Below are 27,961 nucleotides of genomic sequence, written 5' to 3' on the forward strand. Positions count from 1 at the left end.
GTATAGGTGTATATATATATATATATATATATATAGCCACATTTTCAAGCTGGCAACAGGACATTTCTATTCTTCTTAGGGAAAACACAGACCAAGGAAGGTCTACAAAGCCCTTAACAGATAGGAAACCCTGACAGACCTGGGTTTGGATCACACTCACAAGCCACCGGGACTATCCCCAAATGACCCGGCAGCGGGGCTGGGAGGGACCCGCCGCCCTGCAGCCTCCACCCAGGAGCGAGAAGCGACCTCACACCGGGTACCCGTGCCGGTACCTCTCTGGAGAGGGGGCTGAGACAGGAAAGGCTGGGGCTGGGACAGGGGCTGGAGTAGGCGCTGGGGATGGGGAAGGGGATGGGGCTGGGGGCGGTGCGGGGGCGGTCCCTCGGCGGGGGAAGCAGATAAAGGCAGGGCGGCGGGCAGTGGGGAGGTGGTGGAGGGTAGCGGTGGTGCTGCGTGTGTGTCCCTTGCTCTCCGGCCGGCATCGTCCTGCCCTGAGCGCTTTTCGGAGCCAGCCGGCAGAGGGGCAGCGCCATGGGGGCCGGAGGCGGGCTGGGGCTGGCGGCTGTTCTGGCGGCCGCGGTGCTGTGCAGTCCTGGGGCGCTCGCCGGGCGCGTCCTCAGCGGTGAGTGCGCGGTGCGGGGCCGGTGCGGGAGCGCAGCGCTCCGGGAGCGGCGCGGGGCGGACCCGGGACCGACCCCGCTCTCCGAAGCAGCCGCGCTTTGGCGGCCGGCGCTGGGAGCGCCTCCCGGGCGCACCTGCCCCGCTGCGGGGCGAGCACCGGGCACCCCGCCGGGCCGGCGGCGGCTCCAGCCGTGGGGCTGCGGGCTCCTGCGGCAGCCTGTACTCCTGTCCTGCCCCGTCTTGTTAGAGCTCGTTCATTGCCGGCGCGCTCCGGCTCCGTTCGAATTGTTTAAAAAGGTCGAGCGTCTTCCCGAGGAACGTCTGGGTGCACTGGGTTTTGTTGGCAGCTGTACGGGGCTATTTCTTCTTTGTCTGCGATATTGTTAGGAGGAGAGGGCAAACTTTTAAGAGCGTGTGGCATAAATAGTTTTGTTGTGTGTGGGTGCATCCACAACTCTCTAAACCGAAAGGAAGACAGTACTTCAGAAATCTGTATCTAACATTAGAGCTTAGGTTTAACTTAAAAGCTGTAGACTCGCACTGCGTGTTTGCAGTATGCAGGTGTGTATGCTCAGAAGCTGCTAAATTTAATGAAAAGGTCCCTTTTAAGCTTACTTTGGTTCAGGCCCTCCAAACTAAAGGTGACAGGCTCTCAGAGGTGTGTTGCATGTGCCTATACATCCATGCATTTTCCTGAAAACAAAGGTTTACGCACTCGACTCTGCTTGTTAACAAGTTATGTGTGTGTATGTGTGGGTAAGAACGTGTTTCTTTGCAAACTGTTTCCAGAACAATGCACATTACTTGTATACTATTGTTTCAGAGGCTGTAACAGTAGCATGTCAACGAAACTTTTTTGTAGGTTTTTTGTTGTTGTTGTTGCAACCATTTGATTGCTGAATTCAGATAACTTTCTTGGTTGATGAGGGAGGGCAGTCACTGGGACCATTTTGATCATGCTTAATTTGAAGCATGTTCTAATGCTACAGCTAAGATGGGCTGTTGGGCTTTTGGTGAAACAGTATCTTCAGGAAACAATAGCTAAGTAGCAGTACTTCCAGCACTTTGAAAAAGCTTGCTTGCCTCAACAGTAACCTAAGATATTTCATCTACCTCTGTCATACTGTGAATTATGCTAGCTATATGATGCATCAAAGCTCTAAGTATTACAATTTATATGACCGCTATGTAACACTGTTGTTTTTAAGGAGTAGAGAGGATTAATCATCTACGAGATAGGTTTGGCATTAGCAGTCTCAGTGCAGGAGTCCATGTGTGGCTGAGGAAACCCAGTCCCTTAATCTTCCAGCTGCAGCTTCTGTGTTTGAGATGCAGCAAACTGAGGTCCAGCTTTTAAAGCCGTGTGTGATATGTGTATACTGCCTTGTCAAACTCTTCCTAGATGCCCATAAGGCTTTGGGGGCTTTGAAAGGACACAGACTCCCCATATTTCCTTGAAGCATTTCAAGGCATATAATGAGCCTCATGTCATTGTATTATGCTGTTAATACTTGGCTGGGAGAATACAGGAGAGGGTTTGAAGCCACTTACAGAAAGAACCATTTATATACCATTAGTTAATTTGTTGAAGTTGTATTCATTAAATAAAGATTTCCTAGACAATAACAAGGGAAGATATTAATTGTTTATTTATGCTTATTCCTGGTATTTGTATGTACTGGAAGAACATTTTTTCCCCCTTTCTTGCTCTCGAGGACCACACTGCTGTTCTGGCACATGCACGTGGGTAGGTGTAGTACTAACAGTAGTTGACATTATTTCAAGCAAGAAATAGTACCATTGAATAATTGGGCAGTGTGTGCTGTCACCTGATTCCCATCTAGCTTACCTCTCTCTTGTATAAGAACCAGCAGTTTGGACTTAAGCAACCTTATGTTTGAAATCCTAAATCTATATCTTAAACAGATCTATTCCTGAAAAAAAAAAAAAATAGTTTTTTTTTTCTTCAGTCACGATTAATAATCTGGCATAGTAGGAAATTTCACTGCTCTCATTCCAAATAAATATATAGTTCTTATCACTCACATAAGCTGTTTATGAAACTGCTTGAGTGCTGGCTGGACCTTGTGGAAAGACTTCCATTGACTGCAGTAAGTTTGCAGTAGACCTAACAATAATTGGAAATTTGCTACCATTTTGACCACAAAAGTGTCAAGAGGACAGAGAAGGAAGGGCCTGCCTTTTTGAAATGCCATTTTCTTAATTAAAGGGTTTCTGTTACTTTTTCCAAGTATGTTAATTTTCCTAGGATATAATTAAAACTATTGTTGGCATCAATTTTCATTTAAGTGTTATTTTTTTTGTCATCTTTAATTTGGGAAGTTTTGAACAGCGATGTAAAATGCTTTCTAATTTTTTGTATAGCTAAACAGATGTTTTGTGAGCAGTGCTCACAGCCTCCATATCAGACTATCTAGCATTGCCAGAGAATTGATTCTTATAGGAAAAAAACCAAAGCAGGCTCAGGAGAAAGTGCTGAGTCTGCCTTGCTGTCCCATGACATCATAAAGAACATGAAGTGATGATAATGCAGTTTGCAAAGATGCAATTACTTTAAGTATCTGTTGGGCAGGAGACATGCAAGCTAATCTTATTACTAATCATTTAACAGCCTATGTATTAATCATAGATATTATAGCTTAATGACTGCTGTTTGTCTAGTTGTATTTCTATGGCTTTTTAAGTTTTGCTCTTTGCTACTGCTGTGCATCAATAGCAGATTAAATAGTGATGTAGTATTTTGAAGCAGTATGTATCTATTTTGGTGCAGAAGTACTTGGATATATAAAACACTAAATGAGGAAAAACACTTGGTGGGTCAGGAAACTACCAGAGTTTCCCCTGAGGTATAGACTTCATTGCTTCAGTTGCCTTTAAGGAAGTGGATATGTTCATTCACATGGCTTATGATCAGATTTGAGTTCTACAGAAAGTACTGCAAAGTAAGAGAATTAAAGCAGTGTCTTCATGGGCACCGGATAGGGTTTGTTATCTCTAGTCAATCTCAAAAGGTGCATAATTTAATTTAATTGGCTTGGCCTGCTTATTACACCTGAATTTTGTCTGTCAAACTGTGTTTTCTCTAATTGAAGCCTTCTACTGTAAAGTTGTGGGGCTTTTTTTTTTCCACCTGAACTGTAAATTTCAAGATACGTTTGTAGTTCAGAATTTGAAAAGGCATAACCTGAAAAAAGCACTGCCCATCTCACCTACAGGATACGTGTGCAACAGGTGTGCGTTGAACACATTTTGTTGGAAATATCCAGCATTTAGTTCCATACTAGACCAGCTTTTCTTGGATAGGCATGCCCAGATAGTACAAGATCCTTTTGCTCAGTGGTAGCTTTCAGTAATCACTAAAGCCGAGACTTGGAGAACTGCAGGAGAAGCTGGGCATTTAATTCCCATGGACTCCTTTATTTGTTCTTCTCCTTATCCAGCTGTACTGAGCACTGTCTTCTTGGGGGAAAATCAATGATCTAGGCTCCTAAAGTGAAACGAGGTGATGACTTTTGGATATAATACATGTTTCTACTAAACACACCTTGCCCCTTACCAAAAAATTCCACAATACCCTGTGGAATGAGAACCCAGTTTTGATGAGACCTGTGGTGGTGAAGGAGTCCTTCTGTAGCAGGGTAGAAATACCCAAGTACTTAAATCAGTTTCAGGAGTCAGATTTCTGTATTAGAGGAGATCCCCCTTTGTCAACCCTGTAAAGCTTACCTTTCCTGTGGGGGAGAGCTGTACAGGTTGGCCAGGCTGCAGCTCTGTTCAGGGATAAGGAAACAGACATGGAAAATCCTAGGGCTGTGTCTCAGGCCAGCATGCTGCTTTCCCAGGAATACAGCTTTTCGCTCACAGCATTTTGTTCAAAAATGGAGAAGGGCATTGCAAATCTCAAACTCATGATTGTCAAGTCCCAGTATTCCACTTGGCTAAAGAACCCAAGAGGAAACACCTACCATGGATAGAGCTATGGTAAAAACCATGTGGAATGGTATGGACAGTCTGCTTGCTTTCACATGGCTTTTCTTGTTCCCAGAGAGAGAAAGCTCATCTCTTCCCTGCTTAAGCTCATGTTCTGTACCTTGATTTTAACTCTGTGTAGCTCAGGTCTGATCCTGTGTACATCAAACTTCTCAGTTATACGATGTTTGCAGGGGGACATGCTTTGGTTCATAAAGGGTTCTATACAGCATTATTTTTCTGAAACTAATTCCCATAATGGCTTTCTCTTTGCAAATCTCTGGTGGATCAGAAAAGACTGTAGATGCTAATGTAAAATAGGTAAAATGAAACAATCCTTTGACAGTAATTGCTACACTCTAATCCCATACTCTTACCTGTCACTCACTATTTGGAAGTTGAGTCTCTTGCTGAAGCAGTCCCTACTCCCACCACTGACGAACAGTGGGACCTTCAATTCCAAGCAGTCTTAAGAAATAATGAGTCTTAATGAAACAGTTAGCATGGGTCTAACTAAATCTGAATGTAGCTGTGTTATACAGCTAATGATTCTAGGCTCACTTTGTAAGAAGTGAAGGAAAAAGTTGGTATTTATAGAGTGGGATTAATTGCATTTAAATTTAGGTTTTGAAAATGCTTCAGATCTGCACTAACAATGCTTATTTCATTCAGTTGTCTACACAGCAAGGTCAGTGAGCCAGTTTAGATATGGACAGGTGTCGCGGGTTCGGTTTGTTCCCGGGCGGAAACACCAATTTAGTGTAGTGGTTTGGTCCAAAATACTCATTACTGTTTATCTGCTGTGAGATAAGAATTAGGAGAAATGCAAAACAGGCACCAAACTTGAAAGAATATAAAGAAGTTTATTAACAGACCTAAAAGAAGAAGGAAAAAAAAATTATACCACCTTCAGAACTCTCCTCCTCCCCCCACCTTCCTCCCTTCTCCCACTGACAATGTGAAAAGACAACCCTTAAGATGTTCAGTCTGTTTACCACTTCCATAATAACCTTGTTCAGTCCATTTAGAAAGAGAAGTCTCTTCTTGCTCATGCTATGAAAACATTATCACAACGAGACAGCCGCCCACTTCCAAATATTGTTCAGTCCATTTAGGAAGAGGAATCTCTCTGCCTGCGTGTGAGTCCTTTCCCCCGACTTGCAGCTTTTCCCGCAACTGCTTTCGAGGGTCCACTCTTGAAGTTTTTTGGGGTATAATTTTAAGGTTGAGCCGTTCAGAAACAAAAACAGAGGCCCTTCTCCTTCCCTGGGAGCAAAGGGTCTTCATCATCTTCATCTTTAGGACTATCTCTGGGAGCATCTCTAGGGACTGAGGTTTTCTCCTTTCCCATTTGGAGCAAAAGTCCTCATCTGGTTCATCTCTCCCTGTCCAAACTTCTCATGAAATTACAGCTGCGTCAGCATCTGCCTATCTCAGCGCAGGTGCTTCTGCTCACGAGTTGAACACTCCACCCCCCATATCTTCATGAAATTACAACAGGATACTCTGATGTATCATAGCTTCACAACAGAATTTCAGCTTTAAGCATCTCCTCTCTCTCTTCTCTCAGGTTTTCAGCTCTTCACAGCAATAAAAAGGGTTAATCTCACCTCGGCCTTGCAGCTTTGCAGCTGGAATGTTGAATTTTTCTTATCGCAGTGGAGAGGGGGGAGAGCCGAGCCGCTCCGGCTGCCCACGGCAAGGCAGTGGGGGGGGTTCCACGGCTGGAACAGGTCCATGGCTTCAGGACGGCCGTGGCCCAGCCCAGCCTGGCCCAAGCAGGGCCTGGCCGGGCCCGCTGGCCCCACACGGGCCCTGCAGCCGCCTGTGCCAGCCCCGGAAACGAGAGAGAGCTTGGGGGGGAGTTTGCCTATTCTTAAATGTGGATCACAGAGGCGGTCACAACTTTAAGTGGCTTAGAGAATTGTCCATATTCAAACTGGCCAGCTGATAGGTTCTATCAGTTCCCAGAGGAAACTGTAAGCACCCCTTAGCAAGGACGTCCCTTCCGGGACTATGCTTGCTAACCTATGACAACAGGTTTATTGGGAAGAACTGAAGTTTGGTGAGATGAATCCCACACTGTATCTCAAGCACTGCATACATGTACTGTGAATTAACCAGTCATGCTCTACCTCTAAATTTTCTCTTAGTGTAAATTATCCTTCGTAATATTCCAACATATTTATCCTCCCCTCAAGCTTCCACTCTATTTTTGCCTGAAGAGAAATGTTGACAATTTTAAGATTCCTTGTGGATTGGCTTTTCACACTTTCTTAGGAAAAGTTGAATGAGAAAGGATTTGCCTGTTGGTTTCTCTTTTAATTGTGGAACTGCTGCAAAAAGAAGGCACTCCTGTACTGAAATGCATAAAGGGTGTTACACCCTAGGAAGCTCTTAAAGTCCTTAAACCAAGGAAGTTAATATAATTTGTGTCCATATATTACCTAAATCTATTGCAAGTACAGACACTTTGGTAACAAATCCATGGAAATACACCTACTTGGAAAAAAGACATTCAAATTTCACTGAAAAATACTGAGATTGGATGATGCTTGCTATGAAAAATAATTGATAAAGAGTATGTTTTCTCCCTTCTCCTTTTTTTCCTTCATTTAATTGACATAAGGTGGATCTGTTGATTTGGGAGATTCAGATTGAATATCAGGAAAAGGTTCCTCACCCAGAGCATGGTTGGGCACTGGAACAGGCTCTCCAGGGAGGTGGTCAGAGCACCAAGGCTGTCAGAGCTAAAGAAGCGTTTGGCCAACAGTCTCAGGCACATGGTGGTGTTCTTGAGGATGGTCCTGTTCAGGGCCAGGAGTTGGACTTGATGACCCTAGGGGGTCTCTTCCAACTGAGTGATACTCTGTGATTCTGTGGCTGGGGATTTATGAACTATTTCCTTCTAGAGGCAAAAAAAAAGAAAGGAACCATCAGCAGAAACTGTCAGAAGTGCCTAAATTTATGCCTAGGAGAAAATCTGTTGAGGGAACCTACTGATGGGTATAAAACTGGGTATTTGTGAAAATGTCTGCTGCTTTGGGGTAGAAGAATAAAAGTATTCCCTACTTCCCTAGGCTGGCACACATACTTAAGGCATTCAGACTACAATTTTTGTCTATTATATCTATTCCACAGCAAGTTAACAACAACTTCTTAGTGCCATAGTATGTCTGTCTTTAAAGCCACTGTGAATTCTGTTCTGGGCTTCATGGCTACACAGAAAACTATTCATGAATGGACTTAATTTGAACCACAGAATTGTTTGGGTTTTTTTGTTTGTTTGTGGGTTTTGTTTGTTTGTTTTGGGGTTTAAAAGTTCTGGGTAAAATAATCCACATCCTAGAGCAGACTTGTAGATGTGTAGGTCTGTCCAGTGCATTGTATTTCCCCTTACTTTGAGTAGGTTCAAGCAGATGCCATTGATGCTTGGATGTTATCATTTGCCTGTTTGTGTCCAAGTTTTTCCTTAAAAAAGGGAAGGCAACTGGAACTTTAGGATGTTGTTATAGCAGCTATGTTGGCACTTTTTTTGTGAATCCCCAGGACAGTGCAGCTGTGAGCTGGCCCCTTAGAGAAGTAAGTGGCTGACTGCCATGGCCAGCCCTGTGATATACACCTGTAAAGTTCACATGATCAGAAGAAAGGAAAATAGTTATTACAGGAAAAGCTAAATGGATCTCATGCTTTAAATTTATGAGTGTTAGATAGCTGAAACCAGAGCTAGTGCCAAAATGAAGGTATGTTTCACTTAGAAGAAAGAAAACTGTCAGGGCTTTAATGATTTGACCTGGGGGGGAAAAAAGTAGTACTTTTTGGGAAATACTTTATAGATTTTTTTTTTGGTCACTGAATTATGACCTGAATCAGTGACTAAAACTTTTTCATAAATAATATTAATTTTATATTTTCCAGTTGAAGACACTTAGCCCGTATTGATTTACATAATTGTAATTTTATGTTTGCCTGAAATGGTAATTATGGAGGGTGAAGTGTTGAATAGCTTCTAATGAGATTTAGATATCAAGCTGCTTCTTTACAGCTCTGTTATCAATGGCCTGAGCTCCCTCCTTTGTGTGCCAGGGTTGAGAAGCTAACCATAAGAAATACACGTGTGTTGTTTTCTTCGGGAAATGAGTGAATAAGCCTATCACTGCCATGTGAAGATGGCATCTTTCATGCAGGCTGGTATTCCAGTTCCCAGGACATCAAGAACAAGCCTGACACACCACATCAGGGATTTTGAAAATCCAGACAAACTTAATCTGCTCTGGAAAAGACAAATTCTCCCAGCAATTTTTTCAACACAATGAAGAACATTTTGCAGAACAAGGAATCCTCTTGCATCTTCCCAAGACCTAGAACAGTGCAGGTTCTGAGCACACAGAGGCTTTGACAAACCTTCCCAAAAATAACCTGCTTAGATCAATACTTGTCATAAGTGGCCATATGTGCATTCTCAACTACCTATTTTAGTGACCAGCCATCTTGCTGCATTGTGCAGGAGAGCTCTCAGATCCAATTTTAATTGCATTTGTATTCACCTGGATGGCAAAATCCAGGTGTTAGGGATAAGTAATATTTAATATGTAAATCAGCACTGCCAGGTGTTCCTTTGCACTGTCTGCTTTTTGACTGCTTGATTTTTAAAAATGTAGCTTTTTATGGGTCTATTGAGGACAGTTGTCATTCAAAAATAAATCCACTCCCTGTCCCCAAAAGTGCTTAGAAACACAGTAGCTGAACTAGTAAAGTCTAACATAGAGGTGAAAACCCACTTTCAGCAATAAATTAACTGAAAATCACTTTCCATGGCAAAAGAGAAGATAAAGAAGACAGGAACCGGACAGAAACAAATGAATCTTGTATAGCTTCATATTCTGCATAACTGTACTAAATCTCTCTATGAATGGTGTAATACAGTAACTTTGTTTCACTTAAACTTCATCATCCCTGGTTTTTTTCTCTTTGCAAAAGCTGCATTAATCCTAGAGACAGCTGTTTTCCTGGTGTCTGAGGACCCCTTGCATCATCTTTGCTAATTCACAGGGTATGGGATGGTTAATAGCTAAAGTTACATTACCTGGCCTGTGCTTGTGAGTGAATAGAAAAAAATTCCTATTTATCATTTTAGGGTTGCTATCTATGTGTGCATCTATAAGTTTTACTTGCCCAAGAATTTAGCAAGAAAGATACTCCATTACAAGAAATATTTTGAGAATGGCTGATAGATGATTTTTGTACGAGAGGTTGGGGGCAGCCTCCATTAAGGCACCTTAGACACTGTCTGCGTGCTTGTGACTCTGATACGACGCACACAAACTGCCTGCTGTGAACACCTACCTGAAGCACAGCTACTGGACAGGCAAATGTGGCCCTCAGGCTTTTTTATATAAGCCATTAAAAGTGACTTGGAACCTTTGAAAGCTTTTAACCCGGGGAAATCACTTATGAAAAATGGTATGATGACAATTTAGGCATAATCCCCAATCCAGAGCAAATCAGTAAGAAATGTCTCTTCTCTTGGAAGGCTTGGTTATTAGGAGGATTGGAAGAAAAAGTACCTGCTAAGAGAGAGCTATGAAGATATCAGTACAGATACAGGCTGGCATGTGACCTGTACAGCAGTTTTTATATGAATGTCAAATTTGTAAGCACATGGAATTCCCTAAGCTGCTCAGGACTGTGAGCTGAGAAACATCAGTGGTTTGAACACCGACTCAGCTAGAGAATGTGTCTTCAGTGTTACAAACTTTGGGAGAGAAGATGGCAACTTGCTTTTATCATAATTGAAGACAGAATGTAATTATGAAATGTTATCACAGGTTGTTTTTTAAAGTAATATGAATCATTAAAAAATTATATTTGATGGATGGACGCAAATATGATGCAGTAGAACATCAACAGTCGTAATGTAATACAGCAAAACATGACCAGCAGCTGAACCCAGTCAAAATCTGACTGGATGATACAAAGATCATCTGACAAGATGCATCAGCTTTGAACTAAAATGTGATTAGGAAAATTTAATGCCACTTAGTCTTACTGGCACATTCTGAAGTGCATCACTGGGACTTGGTGTGAAGTGTCCTGTGACGTGGGGACAGGTGAAAACAAACTGTGCCCGGTGTCCTGAATGCTGGTTAGCCATCCCTGAGGTCACTGCTCATGCAAGTTCAAGACCAAGACCAGTCTTCATAACACAGGCAGCGAATATTTTGGTTAATTACTGTAGCTTTCTGTTTTGCTGTTTCATTATCACTTTTACTTATGTCCTTGTGTTTTATTTGTCACTTTCTTTTCAGAGGTCTCCATCAGGCTCACGTGGCTCTTGTTAATGTTAAATATTTCACATTGCTTTTTACCAAGTGTTCTTCTGTGTTTTCTGCTGAATCCATTATCTTGGGAAGAAAAAAAAAGTCAAAATGCAAAAACAGAATGGACTTTAGTATATCAGTCTTTGTGCATTCATTTTTGTCTCTCTTCATTTACACTGTGCACATGCAGTGTCTGACCTAATCTAGGTGGATGCTAATGGTGTCAAATCCTGGATTGCAGGTTAGATTGTAAGGTTCAAGAGGAAGCGGAATGGGATTTATCAGCAGGAAGCTTATCTTCTACCTGACATCTTCAAAGACTCCAGCTAAGAGGGGTGTGTCACTCAAAATGACCTTCGTGCCCCTCATGGTCCTGTGAGGGTTTAGTTTAGTGCTAAGCCTGATGCTCTTAGGGAGAGAGGAGTCCTTGGCCTGGGTATTTTATCAGCAATTTTGCTTCTAAATGACACTTTGTTGTAACTTCTGTCATGACAGAAATCAAGGAACCTATTATTTGTTGAATGAAGCATGATTATTAAAACATAATGGAGATATAACTGATTGAAATAACAGCTGGAAATTTGCTTGTTTCTTTTTTTCTTGAATGAGATTATTTTCCCCCTGTATGATTATCTGCAGAAATATTTTAATGAGTAGTTTAGTTTAAAAATATCTTTGTTCTGAGGCCCATATCTAAACATTCTACTATGGAGCTGCTGTGCGACACCCAAAGATGGAAACGGTAGCTAGCACTTTCTAGAGCAAGTACTGTTCACTTGCTTTTGTCAGCTAATGGGATGATGAGACAAAAAGATTATTAACGTTGCAGAGTATCTTAGCGTGATTCATTCCAATAGGCTTTCTTACGAATCTAGTTTCTAGTCAATTGTGACAGAAAAATTGGAACTCAATTTATACACTGAAATAGCAAAATGTTGCTTTAGAACTAACTGTGGAGTCTACTGAAAGATGTTAGAATAAGGTAAAATAGTACATAGTTAATATTTCCATACTTATCTTGTCTCCTGTACAATGTGGTCCATTCTGTCATTTTTCAGTGGTAAATTATTTCTGCTTTGTAGTTCAGAAATTAGTAGTGAGAGAAAAAAATGAAGCTTTACAACCTGACATCTCAGCGTGTTCCGAGAAGAGCACTAAAATGTCAACTGATTTGCCAGCTATTAAGGCACAACTGCAGATTTCCATTAACACATTTATCTGCTGTAGTGGAGCTGGTTCAAAGTCCGCTTCAAAAGAAGAAAGAAAAGTTTCAGAGTAGGTCACAGCTGAAACACAGGGATTAAATTAACTAGAACAAGAGAAATTCACAGCTTCTTCCAGACAGCTTACTGCTCTGGCTCACATACTTCATTCACACTGTTTGGGTCTATGGGTCTTAAAGCCAATTGTTTCTTGGTTTCTTGCGGTTTTCTCTGTTGGTTTCTGGAGGTATATTCTTGCAGAAATGATCAGCCTCTAAGGAGAAAATTATTTCTTTTGCCACAGGTGGAGAGAGCAACAAATGTGAGAGCAGTAATTTAGGAGCTGGATTTCATGCAAATTTTCATTTGTTCAATTCTTTCACTTTATAAAACTTGCTTTTAGAGTTACTTAACCCTGCCCAAACATTGGCAGTAACAATGGTATCATTAAAAATTATTCAGGTCAGTTTAAGGGAAGAAAGAAAATGTCTTCCACAAAGCTTCAAGATTTTAGCTTGCAAACCCTTTCAGATAAAGCCTTGGGTACAGACTGTGCCTTCGCATCTGTATTCTGGTTGCTCCAAGAGGGCTCTCTGATTTGAGTGCACAACGGTGCCAAGCTGGGCACATCTTAGGGGCTGCAGTAGCTCTTTCCCACTGTGTATCACAAATGCTTGTCATCCTCCTTGCTGCTCCATACAGTCCCACCTGGTTTCCTTGGTGTGGGTGATGGAGCTGAGCATTGATACAACCTCTGTACTGGTCCAGAATACAGCACAGCTTATCCATACAAGCCTCGGAGCAGATCAGAAACAGCATTTGCCATGACTCGATGGTCTTCAAGGTCTAAAGCCTAAAAGATTCTATGATTTTACTTGAGTCTCCATGCAGCTGCTGACTGGCAGATGAGCATTCTGAGCAGGCTCAGTCAGGTAGCCAGCAAGGATCCATTGCTCCTGCTAGAAGGTTTGATTCAGATTTTGGGAGAGTCACAGAAGAGCAGAGACTGTGCATGAGAACAGAGAGTGAGGGGAGCACTTCAGCCACCTGAGAAGCATGCAGGCATGGGGAGTGGATTGTGTGTTATAAAGGCAAAGTCAGCTGTTTTCCTGGGAGAGGGAGGAACAGCATGGGAATTATGATCCATAGCGGTCAGCCTGCTCACCTTGGTTGAATATTCCCTCATGACTGAAATTGTGACCAGGATACTTTGATACCTGAATTTGCTCATAACTTACTATTTGATGTCAAGGAAGAGTATGTGTGCAGAATGAAAGAATCATGGAAGAGTTTATTTCAAAGATTGTCTGGAAAAATAAAAAGAACAAGACAAAGGACAAAGCACTCTTCCTAAATTTGCATAGGCATCTTGAATTAATGCTTTGAATCCAATCTTCAGCTACAGGGAAGGGTGTGGTCACTTTTCCTTGGAAGTGATTAGAGTCCTGCATAATTCATAATTCAAAGCTGCTAGGCTTTGGACGTTTGTGCTGTTATGTACACGTGTACTCTGGCAATAAGCCACTGTCACTTACCCAGCAGTGAGGGTCAAAATGTTGATCAGTTCCTCCTTCCCTGTGCACTCGGTCTTGTCAGTGACACAGAGCTCCTGGGGAAAATCGATTATGTTAAAAAAATTAGAATTTCAGCATTGTAGATTAAGGGAATGTACTGGGATTTCACGAGCAGCTTTCCTTCTTGCACTTCCTCTTTGCAGCGTTTAGACTTATCACTTTGTTACTTTGATAAGAGTAGTTCTTTTGTTCAAAGAAGTCCTAGGAAGAAGCCCATTATTTCATATGCATCTCTGTCAAAGGGTCCGTCCCTTGGTTCTTCAGCACCATTGTCCAGCTAGGACTATGGCTCTTGCTACATTTACTGGGAGCAAGGCTCTTAACCTATATGAATAGAGGGAAATACCAGAAGAGAAATTGGGGCATACATTGTGTTGTCAGGACAATATCAGAGAAACTCCAAATTGGCGCACTCTGCCTGATCTTGGAGCCTGGCTTTTTCCTTGAATATCTGTGACACAAGCTTGTCCTTTTTTTAGACTATCCTTGTTCCTCTGTTATTTTGGTAGATTAATTACTGATAAAAAACTGAATTTTCAGAAGTCTATCTGCCAAGTAAGAATGAGATTACAAAGATGCTTCTCTTCCTGATGGTCCTTCTTCAGATGAACTGTAATAGGGTATTATAAAGTGAAGGTTTCAGAGTTTTTGTTTGGGTTTTGTTTGTTTGGGGTTTTTTTAGAAAAATTACAAGAATTGTAGGAAACACTAGAAAGCTAAGCATAGTATATCCCTACTGCCCCTATAATTTAGCATTCTACAACATAAATGATCCCAAAAAATAAGAATTACTTTCAGATTTAGCTAAAAGTCAAGAGCTGATCCTGTTTTTCCATTCCTATATTAATGCATTTTTGATAAAGTCTGTTTATTCTCTGCAAATACTTGAAACTATGCTCTGTGCAAATATAGAGATGTCTTCATCTCAGCCCTTGTGCTGTCTGCTATTGGAAGTATCCTACTTATTAAAGACAAAAATAAAGCAACACTAATGCAAATAGACTGCACTTTATTGTAGCTTTTAAGCTTTTTTGTTTACTTCGATGTTTACTCTTTGTGTATAGAAAAACATTGGGAAAACTTAAATATAGCTGAAGTTATGGGAGGATGTTGCTGTTTCCCAGTGACAAATTACAATTTTTTTTTGTAAGATGAAACAGGATAAATCTTGTTCAAAGTTTATTTATGTGAGTCATATATCTGGGTTTGCTTAAAAGTGAGACTAAATACAAGACTTTCAAATACAAATCTGATATGGTACAATAAACTACTGTATTTTGTGTTGGTGTGGTTTTACCTCCGTTGCTGTGAGCAGTTTTGGGTGCCCCAATATAAGAAGGGTATAAAGCTCTTAAAGAGTGTCCAAAGGAGAGCTATAAAGATGCTGAAAGGCCTTGAGGGGAAGCCATATGAGGAGAGGCTGAGGGCACTTGGTCTATTCTGCCTGGAGGAGACTGAGGGGAGACCTCATTGTGGTCTTCAGCATCCTCACAAGGGGAAGTGGAGAGGCAGACACTGATCACTGTGGTGACGAGTGACAGGGCTCAAGGGAATGGCCTGAAGTTGTGTCAGGGGAGGTTTAGGCTGGATATCAGGAAAAGTGTTTTCATCCAGAGGGAGGTTGGGCACTGGAAGAGGCTCCCCAGGGAAGTGGTCACAGCACCAACCTGACAGAGCTCAAGAAGTGTTTGGACAAAGCTCTCATATACATGGTGTGACTCTTGGGTTGTTCTGCACAGGGCCAGGAGTTGGACTCCATGACCTTCAATGAGCCCGTCTGGCTCAGCATGTTGTGTGATTGTCAAATTTTCCAGTAAAATGGTGACTTTTGTTGATTTCTATACAATCTTGATAATGCCTGGTAGTTTTTGTTACTTTGGTATCCTTCAGTCATTCTTACTTAACAAAATGAATTTTCCTATTTTTTTCCTCCAATGATAAATTTCGATACTGGAAAAACTTGATTTTGGTTTTTTTTAAAGAGACTATTTGATTTAGAAGCCTTCTAGTGTCCCTAAATAAACATACTGGAGTTCAGTTGCAGCTGACAAGTGGGTGTGTTAATCCCTCATCTTGAATAAACTCTAGAGAGTCTTAGTAGTTGAAAATCATAATTATTTTTCCTTTTTAGGAAAAAGATGTATCTTTCTCAGACAAAGAACTGGAAGAAGCAGGCTCTCTCCTTCCATAGGTTGCACTTAGGCACATTGTAGTGAAGAGTGGCTATGAGTTCCTCTCCTACACGCCCTCTCCAGATTAACTCAGAGGATCAAAAAATTTCCAGCTGCTTCTTGCCACTAAAAATGGGAATTTGAAATTTTTTTTAAATTGAATAACTCTAGTTACAAAATAAAAATGAAATTGTTCCATTAGTATGAAATAGTTAAGAAAATACCCTCCCAACAGATCCTGGCTTTAACAGAGAGGCCTGATGGTACAGTCATTAGAGAATATTATTCTAGAACCTATTGGGAATATTCAGTGTTTTGGAGAGTTTCACAGGCCATGGGAAGATGGCACAGATTCCTATGAACTGTGTTCTATTTGCAAGTTAAATTAGGGCAAAGGATCTCAGTGGTGCCAGTGCTATCACCATGAATGCTCTCAGACAAAAATCTCCAGTCCTCCATCAGCATGTGCATGATGTTCTGTGTTCTTTTCTTGCAGGTTTGATATTCATTACTGTACTCTGAACAGTCCCATGATTTTATTTTCCAGGCCAGAAGGTGTGCTATGGTGCCTTCAAGCGTTCGTGTTACAAATTAGCCTATTTCCAGGACTTGTCTAGACGTGTGGGCTTCCAGGAGGCCCGCCAGGCTTGTGAAATCGATGGTGGGGCTTTACTGAGCTTGGAAAGTGAAGCTGAGCAGCAGCTAATAGAAAACATGCTGCAAAACCTCACCAAATCGGGCTCTGGGATTTCTGATGGTGATTTCTGGATTGGGCTGTGGAGAAGTGGCGACGGACTGGCCACGTCGAGTGCTTGCCCCGACCTCTATCAGTGGGCTGATGGAAGTAGTTCACCATTCAGGTAAGTGTGTGAAACTGCTTATTGAGAAGGTTTCATGGAAAGAAATGGAGCCTGAAATGCCAAGTCTTGCTTGAAGGCATGAAGTTTGTAGCATCTCCCCCTTGACTTCTCCAGATAAAGGATAGCTGGCAATCGGGATTTTGAATTTGAAGCTGTGACAGGATGGCGTTTTGTGGCTTCAGCCTACAAATTTCTTTGCTCCCACCCACAGAATTTGCCCCTGCATGACATCTGGAGGTTGTTCTGCCACACACAGAGTCTTTAGGGTGTGGTCTGAAAGCAGGCAGGTAAATTCTGCAAGGCTCTGGCCACCTCAAAACAGGGAGTCAGCCACCAAATAAATTATTGTGAGATGCTTAGTGTAAATTCTGTTTCTACCCTTTTTGAAAAGCCTTTAGTTTCTTGATGAATCCAAAAGCCAGAGTAGCAGCAACTCAGAACTCAGGACAAGGGGACAGATAAGAGTCTAATAGGGAAGAAAGCAGAGCAGTAGGGTGTTATTTCTGCTGAGGTGCTTTGATCAGAATTTAAGATTCAGAGATGTGGAGCTTGGGCCTTTAACTCCTTTCACAGAAGGGTTGTGGGAAATGCAGGATGTGTTTGAAGAGGATGGGACTGTTGGAGTTGATATTTCTTCATTGATGCAAACTCTTTTCTTTGGCAAACTCTTCTTTGGCATCCTGATGAACCTTATCCTCAAAAACTAGAAATTGGTACACAGATGAGCCTTCCTGTGGAAGTGAAGCCTGTGTGGTGATGTATCATCAGCCAACTGCAAACCCTGGTCTGGGAGGGCCATACCTTTATCAATGGAATGATGATAGGTGCAACATGAAGCACAATTTTATCTGCAAATACGCCCCAGGTAGGTGAAACTACAGTTATATTTCACAGGTAGGACATTGTCTTAGGAAAACAATTGCCTCTTGGTTTGTGAGGGAATCTCCAAGTGTCTTTTGGCCTGTGGTTCTGGTTCCTTTGGTGTGTGCCTGGGCTGACATTAACAGGGGATGTAATATGTCAGTAACAACAATAAAAAATAAATTGTAGTACATTTAAATAAACCATTTTATATCTAATAAGAATATTTTCAAAGTTAGCTTCACTATAATGCATTCCCAAGTTTGTTTTGATTTAATTAATTCCCTAGCTATTTTTTCTTCATAAAATGTTTTAAGTGGACATTTTCTACTTTCCAGGTAGGATGACCAAGACATCTCTTGGTCTTCCTGTAAAAAATTTTGCACTGTACTTGTAGTTGCAGCCAGTTATACCAAATTATGTGTGGTGGTTATTTCAAAAAGTCATGGCTTGAAGAATGAAGTCCAGAACAGCAGGAAAAAAATCTGCATTCATGCATGTAGACTTAGAGATATGAAAAGCAGATGCCTGCTAGTTGAGATGGTGACAGAAAAAACAGATCTTAGGCAATTTGGCTGTACTTCCAGACATGACATAAGTTCTGTATATGTCAATAGAGGAAAAGTGAACTATAAACTAGATCATGGTGCAAAACCAGAAAGGACGTGGAAAGTAAACGTTCCAGTTTGAGCCTGCAGCATTTTCTATTCTTGGTGGTACTTACAGTAAATGAAAACGTGTTTTCAGCAGGATCATGCAAATGTTTTCAAATAATTTTTGGTGTGTCTTTTCAAAGACTAAGCTGAAAGTCAGAATACATATGAAATTATGGATTAATTTAATTTATTAATTATTAAAAACTCAGGAAGTGGGCCCATGGGAATATTATGATGTTTGGCAAGACCAAATGCTGGTGCTGCACCTGGGTCAGGGCAGCCCCTGTTACCAGTCCAGGCTGGGGATGAACAGATCCAGAGCAGCCCTGGGAGAAGGACTTGGTGGTGCTGGTGGGTGAGAGGCTGGACATGCCCCGGCCGTGTGCTCTGGGAGCCCAGAAACCCCCGTGTGCTGGGCTGCATCCAAAGCCCCGTGGGCAGCAGGGCAGGGAGGGGATTCTGCCCCTCTGCCCCGCTCTGCTGAGACCCCACCTGCAGTGCTGCATCCAGCTCTGGGGTCCCAGCACAGGAAGGACAGGGACCTGCTGGAGCCAGCCCAGAGGGGGCACCAAGGTGATCAGAGGGCTGGAGCAGCTCTGCCATGAGGAAAGGCTGAGAGAATTGGGATTGTTCAGGCTGGAAAAGAGAAGGCTCTGGAGTGACCTAATTGTGGCCTTTCAGTACCTGAAGGGAGCCCACAGGAAAGATGGAGAGAGACAATTTACAAGGGCCTGGCATGACAGGACAAGGGGGAATGGCTTCAAATGGACAGAGAGTAGGCTTAGGTTAGGTATTAGGAAAGAATTCTTTCTTGTAAGGGTGGTGAGGCTCTGGAACAGGTTTCCCAGAGAAGCTGTGGCTGCCCCATCCCTGGAAATGTTCAAAGCCAGGTAGGATGGGACTCTGAGCAACCTGGTCCAGTGGAAGGTGTCCCTGCCCATGGCAGGGGGTTGGAAAGAAGATACTATTTAAGGTCCCTTCCAACCTAAACCATTCTATGATTCTATGAAGTCCTACTCTTAGCAGCTATTTGACCTATATAATTCTGCAGTTTCCTCTCTGCTTTCTCTATGCTGACGATCAAACAATAATCACACTCTTTGCAGAGATCTGGCTATCTGTAGAGATCCAGGATATTTCATTCCTTTGGTTTTGGTGGATACATAACTTTTTCACTTTCTGGTCTCTTAATGAGGATATTAATGACAATTAATACTACAAGCAAGTATTAAATATTTGGAAGATATTTTACTGCCACCCTCTAAATCTGTTCCTGCTTTTAAAATTGTTAGTGGATATCACTACTTTATGATGATCAATAATCATCATAGGCCCTTTAAGGAAATATATGCATATGCAATTTTATCACTTTTAGAACTCTTTGAATTATTTTGAAATAATGCAACAAAATAAAAATATTTTATTTTATTAAAAACCCAACATTTTGATGTCAGAAATTGTATGCTTTAGTAAAAAAGTTTGGTTTCAGGTATGTTTCACAACTTTAAAAGCAAACAAATTTAAATTAGATAATTTTTCTGTAATAGTGAGCTACTTACCATTCTTGTTGAGATGTGATAAGGAATTGTTTTTTCTATTGCTTTTACCAAAAGCAATAATGAAAATGAAATTAAATGAAAAAATGCTGGGTATTTTAGATTGGCAGAAAATGAAGTGAAAACAGTAACAATGAAAATACATTTATATTTCTTTCCGTAGATAGAAATGGGTTATTAGCTTATAATGAGGCATATAAGGCAAACAATGTATAGGTAGATTATTGTTAGTATTGACATTGTTATGCAGTATATGTAAATACAGTACTACTGAATTGTAGCTATTTACTCTCAAACTGTTGGAATTGTGCTCTTTAGCAAAACAGGCTATTCTCCAGAAATGTATTTTTCTGTCACATGGAGGAAAGGAGTAGATGCATAAATGTATATAAATAGATATATGACATTTCTTTCACTGCCTGAAGAAAGTACCACAATGTTTGTAAGAAAATTACATTTGTTATCTCAAACCAAGGGAGACCTAAAAATGACCTTTTCCCCCCCTGAAATCACTGTACTGGCTTCAATGTCAGCTCTTAGCAATACAAAATACATCCATTTCACCAGGAGTATTAAAGTGCCACATGCATACTGAATTTCAGTTTGTTATCTGAATATGTTGTTTTCACAACTCTCCTGTCTGTATTCAATATATGGAGTGTGATACCAGCCACAGGCCAAAACAGGTTGTAGGTGACTGTGATGAAGTTGCATCTAATTGTATCAGCAGCAACTCCAGGGCAGTGCTCATTAGGCAGCCTTGCTCAAGCAGCAACTACATTTCTGGTAGACACTTTTATTTTTCCAAGCCCTCTTTATAGTGCCTCCCTTGACAGAATTTGCTGTTGCAATGTTCAGTCTGGCTTTGGATCATATTGATCATTCAGCATTCTTAAATTTAATTATAGGTTGGTAATTGCAACCACATTTAGTTCCTGTCCAGCTCGTGTAGGTTTGATTATGCCATCAAATTAAAAACTCATCTCCTCTTCTGCTGTCAAGAGACAGCAACTCAGTTCTTTGGGGTGTCTTGGCATCTTTCTTTATATATGGCCAAATGTAGCTATTTTTTACCAGAGTAGGTGAAATAATTGCCTTTTTCTACTAGGGTTTATCACTGTTTTGATTTCTCCCAGCAGTTTGGATTTATCAAGACACTAAGAACTGTAGTCTCATAGCACTATTAAGTTAGTATAACCTTAAGATAGAGAGAAATTCTTACATTGTTTTAGAATTGTCTGCACAAATGAAGCTCTGAATATGTTAGGAGCTTTCTTCAGCACAAGAAGTTAGGGTGTTCAGTGGTTAAGCCATTAACCATTAGCCATTAAATCAGAGGCCACCAAGAATTGGAGCTAGAGTAAACTATTGCCCTCTTCTAAGGAGCAAAAAGTATAAACTAGAGGTGATTTGACACTAGTGTTTGCAAATAGTCTTTGGGAAGATGATGAAATGATGAAGAATTAAGCAATTATTGTTTGGGGGAATGTATCTGTGTCTGTGATACTGCATGAAAAATAATGGAAACATCTGGTTTTTTGCACACATTTTTCATTCTTCAACAATCAATTTCAAATATTGATTTAACAGATAATGTCTTAGAAAAAGAATTGGGAGACAGAGCGGAGCCAGAGTACGGTAAGAAATTTTGACACGTTAAATTCAGTTGCATTGGTGAAGACATAATTATAAGGATAGCTTACAAGAACCTCCAAAATTACTCAAGTTTAACAGGGACAATTAAGTACTGGAACACAGGAAAAATGAATCCTTCAGACAGCAAAAGCTGCAAGTATATGGCTGTTGTTCAGAATGGCACTGCTTGTAATTCTTGTTCTGGATATAATTCCAATTTTGTAATAAAATCCTGTTTACATGTATATTTAATAAATCATTAAAATGTTCATTTTTGCAATATAAATTAAAATGTAATGAATATTAATTTATTTAACAACATAATGGCCCTTTTTTTTTTTACTATTTTCCTAAATTGTCTGATCTCCTTTTCAGATATTTTTCCAACAGTGCCAGCAGGAAATCCTTATGACACAAGCAAACCAGAAGATCAGTATCATATTATTGCTACTGAAACAGGTAATGTGTTCATATGAATTTAGTGTTCTGCTAAAAATATTAATAGTGGAATTAAATTAATATTTCAGTTTCCATTTTTGTCAATAGGAAGAAACAGTCTGTTTCCCTGGGAAGTGCCCTGAAAATACATATATTTGAATAACATTTCAAGTTACATAACATTCTTAGTTACTGTGGAAACAAATTATATCATTGTCTCACCAAACTGTGTCCCTAGCTCCCCCAAGTATCCTGTGCTTTAAGGAAAACCACATGCTAAGAGGAGTTCAGTGCCTTGCTGAGATTCCCAGCAGAGATGACACTTGATATTTGGGAAGTGGGCACCTACTGCCCAGGTTCTGCAATGCCCCTGGCTGCTTCATTCATCAATTTATCTTGTGGATGGAGTCCCAAGGCTGTAGCATGGCTTTAGTTCAAGGAACTGAACATGTCTAAGGAGCAACTCTGGATTTTACAGGATTGCACCATGGGATTAGGGAAAGTGAGTGCTCTGTTCCCCTACTGGTTGTCTGGATTTGAGCCAGCTTCCTAACTGGTGTTTCCATTATTTGTAACCCCAGAGGAATTGATATATTGATGAACAGTGGTTTGAAATCAATAATGCCATTTAATATAAACTATGCAAAACTCTCTCTCTAAAACTCGGACACAACCTGAATATTCACATTTATTCTTACTAGTGAAAAATATTTTCAAAATAGGGCAATGGGTAAGAAATTCTCCACAATTTGTACATTAAATGTGTGCTAGTATGAAACACAGGCATACAGTTCCTGCGAAACAGTACCCTTCTGGAAGCTGCAGGCCCCATCCTCTATTGTAGACAGATAATAGAGTCTCAGCTTATACCATTTCCCACTCCTTTTGTCCAGGGACCTGCAGAGGAGCACCTTTAGCTCTCCTCATTAATCAAGGAGAGGTTAGATGTGTCTTTTAAGGGAAAAGGGAAGATGAGAGCCAGGCTCATTCCTCCTGTGGCCCCGCATGGGCAGGGAATCCAACATACAAAGACAACTGAGTTTACAGTTAAAATGGACTGTAAAAATAGCCTGTGAACTGAACTGTGTTAAAATACTTGAATTTTGAATTATGAAATTGTAAAATATCAGAAGACCTTTTTGCACATAACTCAAGTGCTGTTTTATTCTTGATACTGCTGAGTTCTCTTTGGAGCTCTTCCTATAGAAGGAATATATGTGGTTTTTTGTGTAAGTTAATGTATTTCTATTATTTTACTCCAGATTTTTACTCACATGGTTAAAGGCATTTCAACATGGGAGACATTAATGAAAACTTTTGTCTTGTAGGTATAATTCCGAATCTAATTTATGTTGTAATACCCACTATACCACTACTGCTGTTGATACTGGTGGCTTTTGGGACTTGCTGTTTCCAGATGCTTCATAAAAGGTAAAATACACTCATCCATAGTGGCTTTATAATGCAGAATTCATATTTCCATTGGCATGCTATTCCTACTGAAAGACTGCTTACATCTATCCCCAAATATGCAAATAAGCATCTTTTCATCTATTAAAATCCAAGTAGTTTACAGCTGTTACAGCTGAACATTCACCTTCAGGCTTTTCCACAATATGCTGAAATAATTCCAGGTCTCAACGTATGTTGCTGTTGGGACTCCACCTGTTTCTAAAGAAAGTCTCTTTGCAGACCACTTGATAGGCAGGGCTGTTGTCAGCACTTTTACTTCACCTCTTTCATTGTGATTACCACCTATAAAGTATCTGGGCTGTGGCAAATAATAGCAGGGTCCCTCACAGATACAGGGTGAACTCAAGGACTCACTTTCTAACCTAAAGTACAGTTTATTCCAAGGATAAATCTAAGGGCCAGCAGCTGCTTAATGCTGCTGCTTAATGCTGTTCCACTGCACGTACCATACAAACAACAGATGGACCACTAAGCAGAGAAACAGAAAAGCAAAAACATTCCTTGAGCCACACACCATTGACACATCCTTTGTACATCGTGTAGGTGCTAAAGAGGATGCATAAAGTAAATAGGTGTGTGTCCATATCTGTGATATCAAGCAGATGTATTGTTATGCAAAGAGAAAACACTTCAGCCTTTTGAAATACAATCTACTTTGCTTCATGCTTTAAAATTCTTTGGACTTTTCATTTTTCTCAAAATATGATATAGATATGTCAAGATATGACAGCATAAAAGTTTTTTTTTTTTTTTCTGAACTAGTCTTTCTGAAACTTTCAAATATCATTTTCATCCTTTAATTCAGGAAGTGGTTTCAAGTTAATGTAATTCAGAAGAGTTTAAACTGGAATATGATTTGTAGATAAATGCTATTTTGGTAAAATATCAAGAGTAATAAACAGATTCATAAGCTGTTGTCCCTCCTGAAGAGCAGGAATACTCAAAAGGAATACGATATCTCTGTTTTAAGAAATTAGAAAACAAAATTCCTCCTTGTTTTTACCCTTTATTTTTTTTTCTTATGGTTTTTACTTAATATTTCCTGCCAATAGCTGTCGTACCTTATTTCAGGTGAGAAAACACTTCACATATGAAGACTCTTTCTGTCTGTATGAGTGAGTGTACAGTGATATTTGCAGTACTCCTTGGTACCATGTCTCATGGAAACAAGTAGCCATAAAAAAAGATACGATGACGTCTGCATAATAAGCTAGGTTGCGTTTTTATTTTATGCATTTTCTATAAAGAAAAGGAAAATGTGCATTTTCCAACCTGTCTTATGACAGGCAAATACAGGCCTGTGAAAGGCTATGTACAAACCTCAGCAGTGGGGCTGCAGAAGGTTGGAAGCTCAAAGCAAAAAAAGAGTAATAAAATAATAATATGTATAATAATAGCAATCATATAGTGATTGAATTCTGGAACCTTTATTACGATGGCCATGGATTTCTTGGTAAGTATGGTACATGTTTGTACCTTTTCTGGCAGATCTTTCTCATCTGAGAAAAGCTTCAGCCCTTGAATACCCCTGGGAAAACAATGAGAGATTCACGGCCCACTGAAATAAATAGAAACAGTAGTGTTGACTTCAGTGGGCTTTGATCAGGCCTTTGATGCTATAGCAGTTCATCCAGAAGTAACTCATCTGAACTTCCTAGACTTCAAAATTGCATAACACAGATACTGGAAATTCACCTTGGAAGATTGCCCTTTTTTCTGTTAGCTGATTAGTTTGATAGATGAAATGATACAAGAATTAAAGACAAAATGGTTTTGATGCAAAACAGGGTTCTCTTTTTTATTGTTTGTTTGGTTTGGGTTTTTTTTGTTCCCAGAATGTCCATTTTGAGTTGCAACAAAACCTTTAATTAAAGAACTTAAACCATTTCTAAAAATCATTTAGCTAAAAAAACTATCACCAAAAATGAAGTATTTTGTTTATCTGTTGAAACAAAACTTTGTTTTTTAAAAAATATTTTCCTATCTATTTTCAATCTCCTCTTATGACTGCCTTGCAAATCATTTTATTTCATCACAAATATGCAGTTCTTGGAAAAAAAGCAAGTCAAAAAAGAGACAATCACTTGAACTGATCATCTGGATAATGTAGAGCTTTAGGAAAGGGATTCTGTCCTGGTGGGGAAGGAGGGATCCCCAACTTTCCACATGACCCTGACTTCTCATTCTTTTTTAGGCTTCCACAGCATGGTGACCTTTCCTCTGAAAGCCACAACCCATGGCCAACCAGGACATGCCTAGCTTGAAAGGTCATGACTAATTTTGCCTGGCATTGGGCTCTTGAAGGGTAGTAATAAGGCAAAGCAACACCTCGTCCCTGTAGCTAGCCGAAATGATCAGCTCATTCATGCTTAGATGCTCTCCCTTTCATTTCTTCCAGGGAAGCAAGGAGAAACTGCTTCAAAGACCCATCTCCATTATCATCTGAATGCCTTGCAGAAAGTTTAAATTCCAACCTGGTATATTTCTCAGTTTCTATGATTGCATTTGATGGTCAAAACACCAATATGCTCAAGCTATTTATTGCATCTTACCTTTGTCACTAAAATCTGTTTCCTGAACCAGCTGTGAAAATCAGCGTAGGTTTGCTGAAGATAAGCTCATTTGATACAGCTCAAGTTCTGATCCAAGGTATTTAGAAATTGTTCCTGCTGTGTGGCAAGGACTCTCCATTCAAAGCCTTTCATCATTAATTTATGAAATATGCCTGCTTTTTCTGGATTAATCCAGAAGGAAGTAGTGACTTCGTTTCTTTAAGAAGGAAGCGCTGGAACTACTTTATTCATTGCAATTGCTTTGTTTATAGCATTGTGGCCTGATCTAAAGTCCACTGAAGCCAAAGGGAGTCTTTTCAATTACTCCAATGGGCTCAGGTGCATAATGCATTACTTTGTAGGACTTCAGAGGTAAGTCTGGAGGGATTGAAAACTACTGTAGCATTCAGCACCCTCGAAGTACATTTTAAATCAACTCAGACTTGCTTGCATTTACACACCAGGAAAGGAGTAAAACTGAATGTATAGGACTGTTGGGAGTCTTAGGTTTCCACCTTACAAAGTTATGTAGGGCTACTTCTCCTCTGGTTTTTACTTAATTGGAAAAAAAAAACATCAGTGTGAAATATTCCACCCAGAGACTGAAGCATTTTCATTGAAATGCAGCTGCAATGGCTCCTGAAGTGACTCCTGTTTCAGTAGACTGCAGTGCACTGTCATCTGCCAGTCTAAGTGAGGGAAGATAGTGTGTTGTGGCAGTTGTAGCCATGTGGAAAGACTGCCATAAACTTTTAGGGTGCCTCAGGGCTCCCTGAAAAAACTAGAGTGAACACTTTGGCAGTATTGCAGAGCAAGTATTTTTGGAACCAGTTTTATCTTTTTTTTTTTAATTGAAAAAACACCAAACACAAAACCTACTATTGACAGTTTTGACTGAAAACTAGCCCTAAGGAAGCTTTCTACCAGTCATTCATTGCTAGGAGTCTGATTCATGTGCCATCGCTTCATTAGATGTCAGGTCAAGCCCTGAAGGGAAGAGGCTTGCTGGCGCATGGGGGGGTGCGCAGTGACCTCGTTGGTGTACGCAGGGTGGGCAGGGCTGTGGTACCCCCTGGGGTGGGTGGGCTGCACCTTGGGCGTGGATTTAGTGGGGTGTGTGTGCTCTGGTTCCCCCCAGACAAGGGAAGTACTCAGCTCCCACCAGTCAAACTGAGTCCACGCCCTTCTCTGAAAAGACCACTCTGTACAAGAGGTGTGGTTGGATGGGAACTGGAAAACAATAAAATAAAATCCATACAGGCCAATTCCGTACAGTTCCTGGGAGTAGCACTGCTAAGCTGGGTGGTCTGGTATCTTTGGTAACAGTGCCACTGTGGCTGGGGAACCCACACTGTGAAAGCACAAGTGGCCTTGAGCTCTGGGGATGAAACGCTCAGGTCTGATCACAAAGCTGAAGCAGGACTGGAAAGGCACACATGCACTGAAAATAGTTTATATTTTTATTTTTCAGTAAAGGAAGAACAAAAACCAGTCCAAACCAGTCCACACTATGGATTTCAAAGACGCCTAGAAAGGACAGTAGCATGGAGATATAATGGTTTACTGACTGAAAACAAAGCAAAAATAACCTTTTGTGAGGCTGTATTATAATGTCGTCAAAGAACATTAGCTTGGAATGGCTTGAAAAATGCAAAGGATCTACAAGAATGAACTGTAAGCTCCCCCTTGAGGCAAATGTTCAGATCATTTTTATATAATGTTTGTTTATTAATTCAGTAACAAAATATGCCTTGCTAAATAAAGGGTATGTGTTTATTTTGCTAAGAGATGTAAGTTAGCTAGTTGTGAGCAACGAAATGAACAGAGCATTTGAAGTTTTTATGGGGAAATATCCACAATGTATGTAGTTTTAAGACTGTAGTTAAACAAACCTCCTCTGTTTCTTTCAGTCTCTCATGAATTGTATCTTAGTCAATGTACAGTAAATGGAACTGACAATTTTACAGTGTAACAATTATTTATCTTTGCATAAAAGTTTGATACAAAATATTTGTTTAGTATTTATTTGCACACTTAACACAGTTTTTG

At 40.5% G+C, this 27,961-nt stretch overlaps 1 protein-coding gene across 5 annotated transcripts; it reads left to right on the plus strand.

Annotated features, from left to right (window-relative positions):
• Nucleotides 1-428: 428 nt before the first annotated feature.
• CHODL (chondrolectin) lies at nt 429-27,922 on the plus strand. 5 transcript variants are annotated; one of them, XM_032097375.1, is made up of 8 exons: nt 429-625; nt 16,429-16,741; nt 17,449-17,606; nt 21,405-21,452; nt 21,825-21,908; nt 23,216-23,318; nt 25,759-25,837; nt 27,384-27,922. In XM_032097375.1, exons 1-8 carry the CDS (start codon nt 535-537, stop codon nt 27,384-27,386), a joined length of 879 nt encoding a protein of 292 aa, XP_031953266.1. In that variant the 5' UTR covers nt 429-534; the 3' UTR covers nt 27,387-27,922. The 5 variants fall into 5 exon arrangements, with proteins under 5 accessions (XP_031953266.1, XP_031953277.1, XP_031953259.1 ...); XM_032097386.1 differs by lacking the exon at nt 25,759-25,837 and adding an exon at nt 25,555-25,627 and having other exon boundaries at nt 27,384-27,470; XM_032097368.1 differs by lacking the exon at nt 25,759-25,837.
• Nucleotides 27,923-27,961: the final 39 nt, after the last annotated feature.

This window comes from Corvus moneduloides, chromosome 2 (assembly GCF_009650955.1).
Source record: "Corvus moneduloides isolate bCorMon1 chromosome 2, bCorMon1.pri, whole genome shotgun sequence".
NCBI lineage: Eukaryota > Metazoa > Chordata > Aves > Passeriformes > Corvidae > Corvus > Corvus moneduloides.

Bases quoted from the DNA above. Each gene is read 5' to 3' on its own strand.
- CHODL (XM_032097368.1), top strand. From the start codon at position 535: ATGGGGGCCGGAGGCGGGCTGGGGCTGGCGGCTGTTCTGGCGGCCGCG. The intron at 626-16,428 runs GTGAGTGCGCGG...TTTATTTTCCAG, and splicing joins CGCCGGGCGCGTCCTCAGCG to GCCAGAAGGTGTGCTATGGT. The intron at 21,909-23,215 runs GTAATGTGTTCA...TTTGTCTTGTAG, and splicing joins TATTATTGCTACTGAAACAG to GTATAATTCCGAATCTAATT.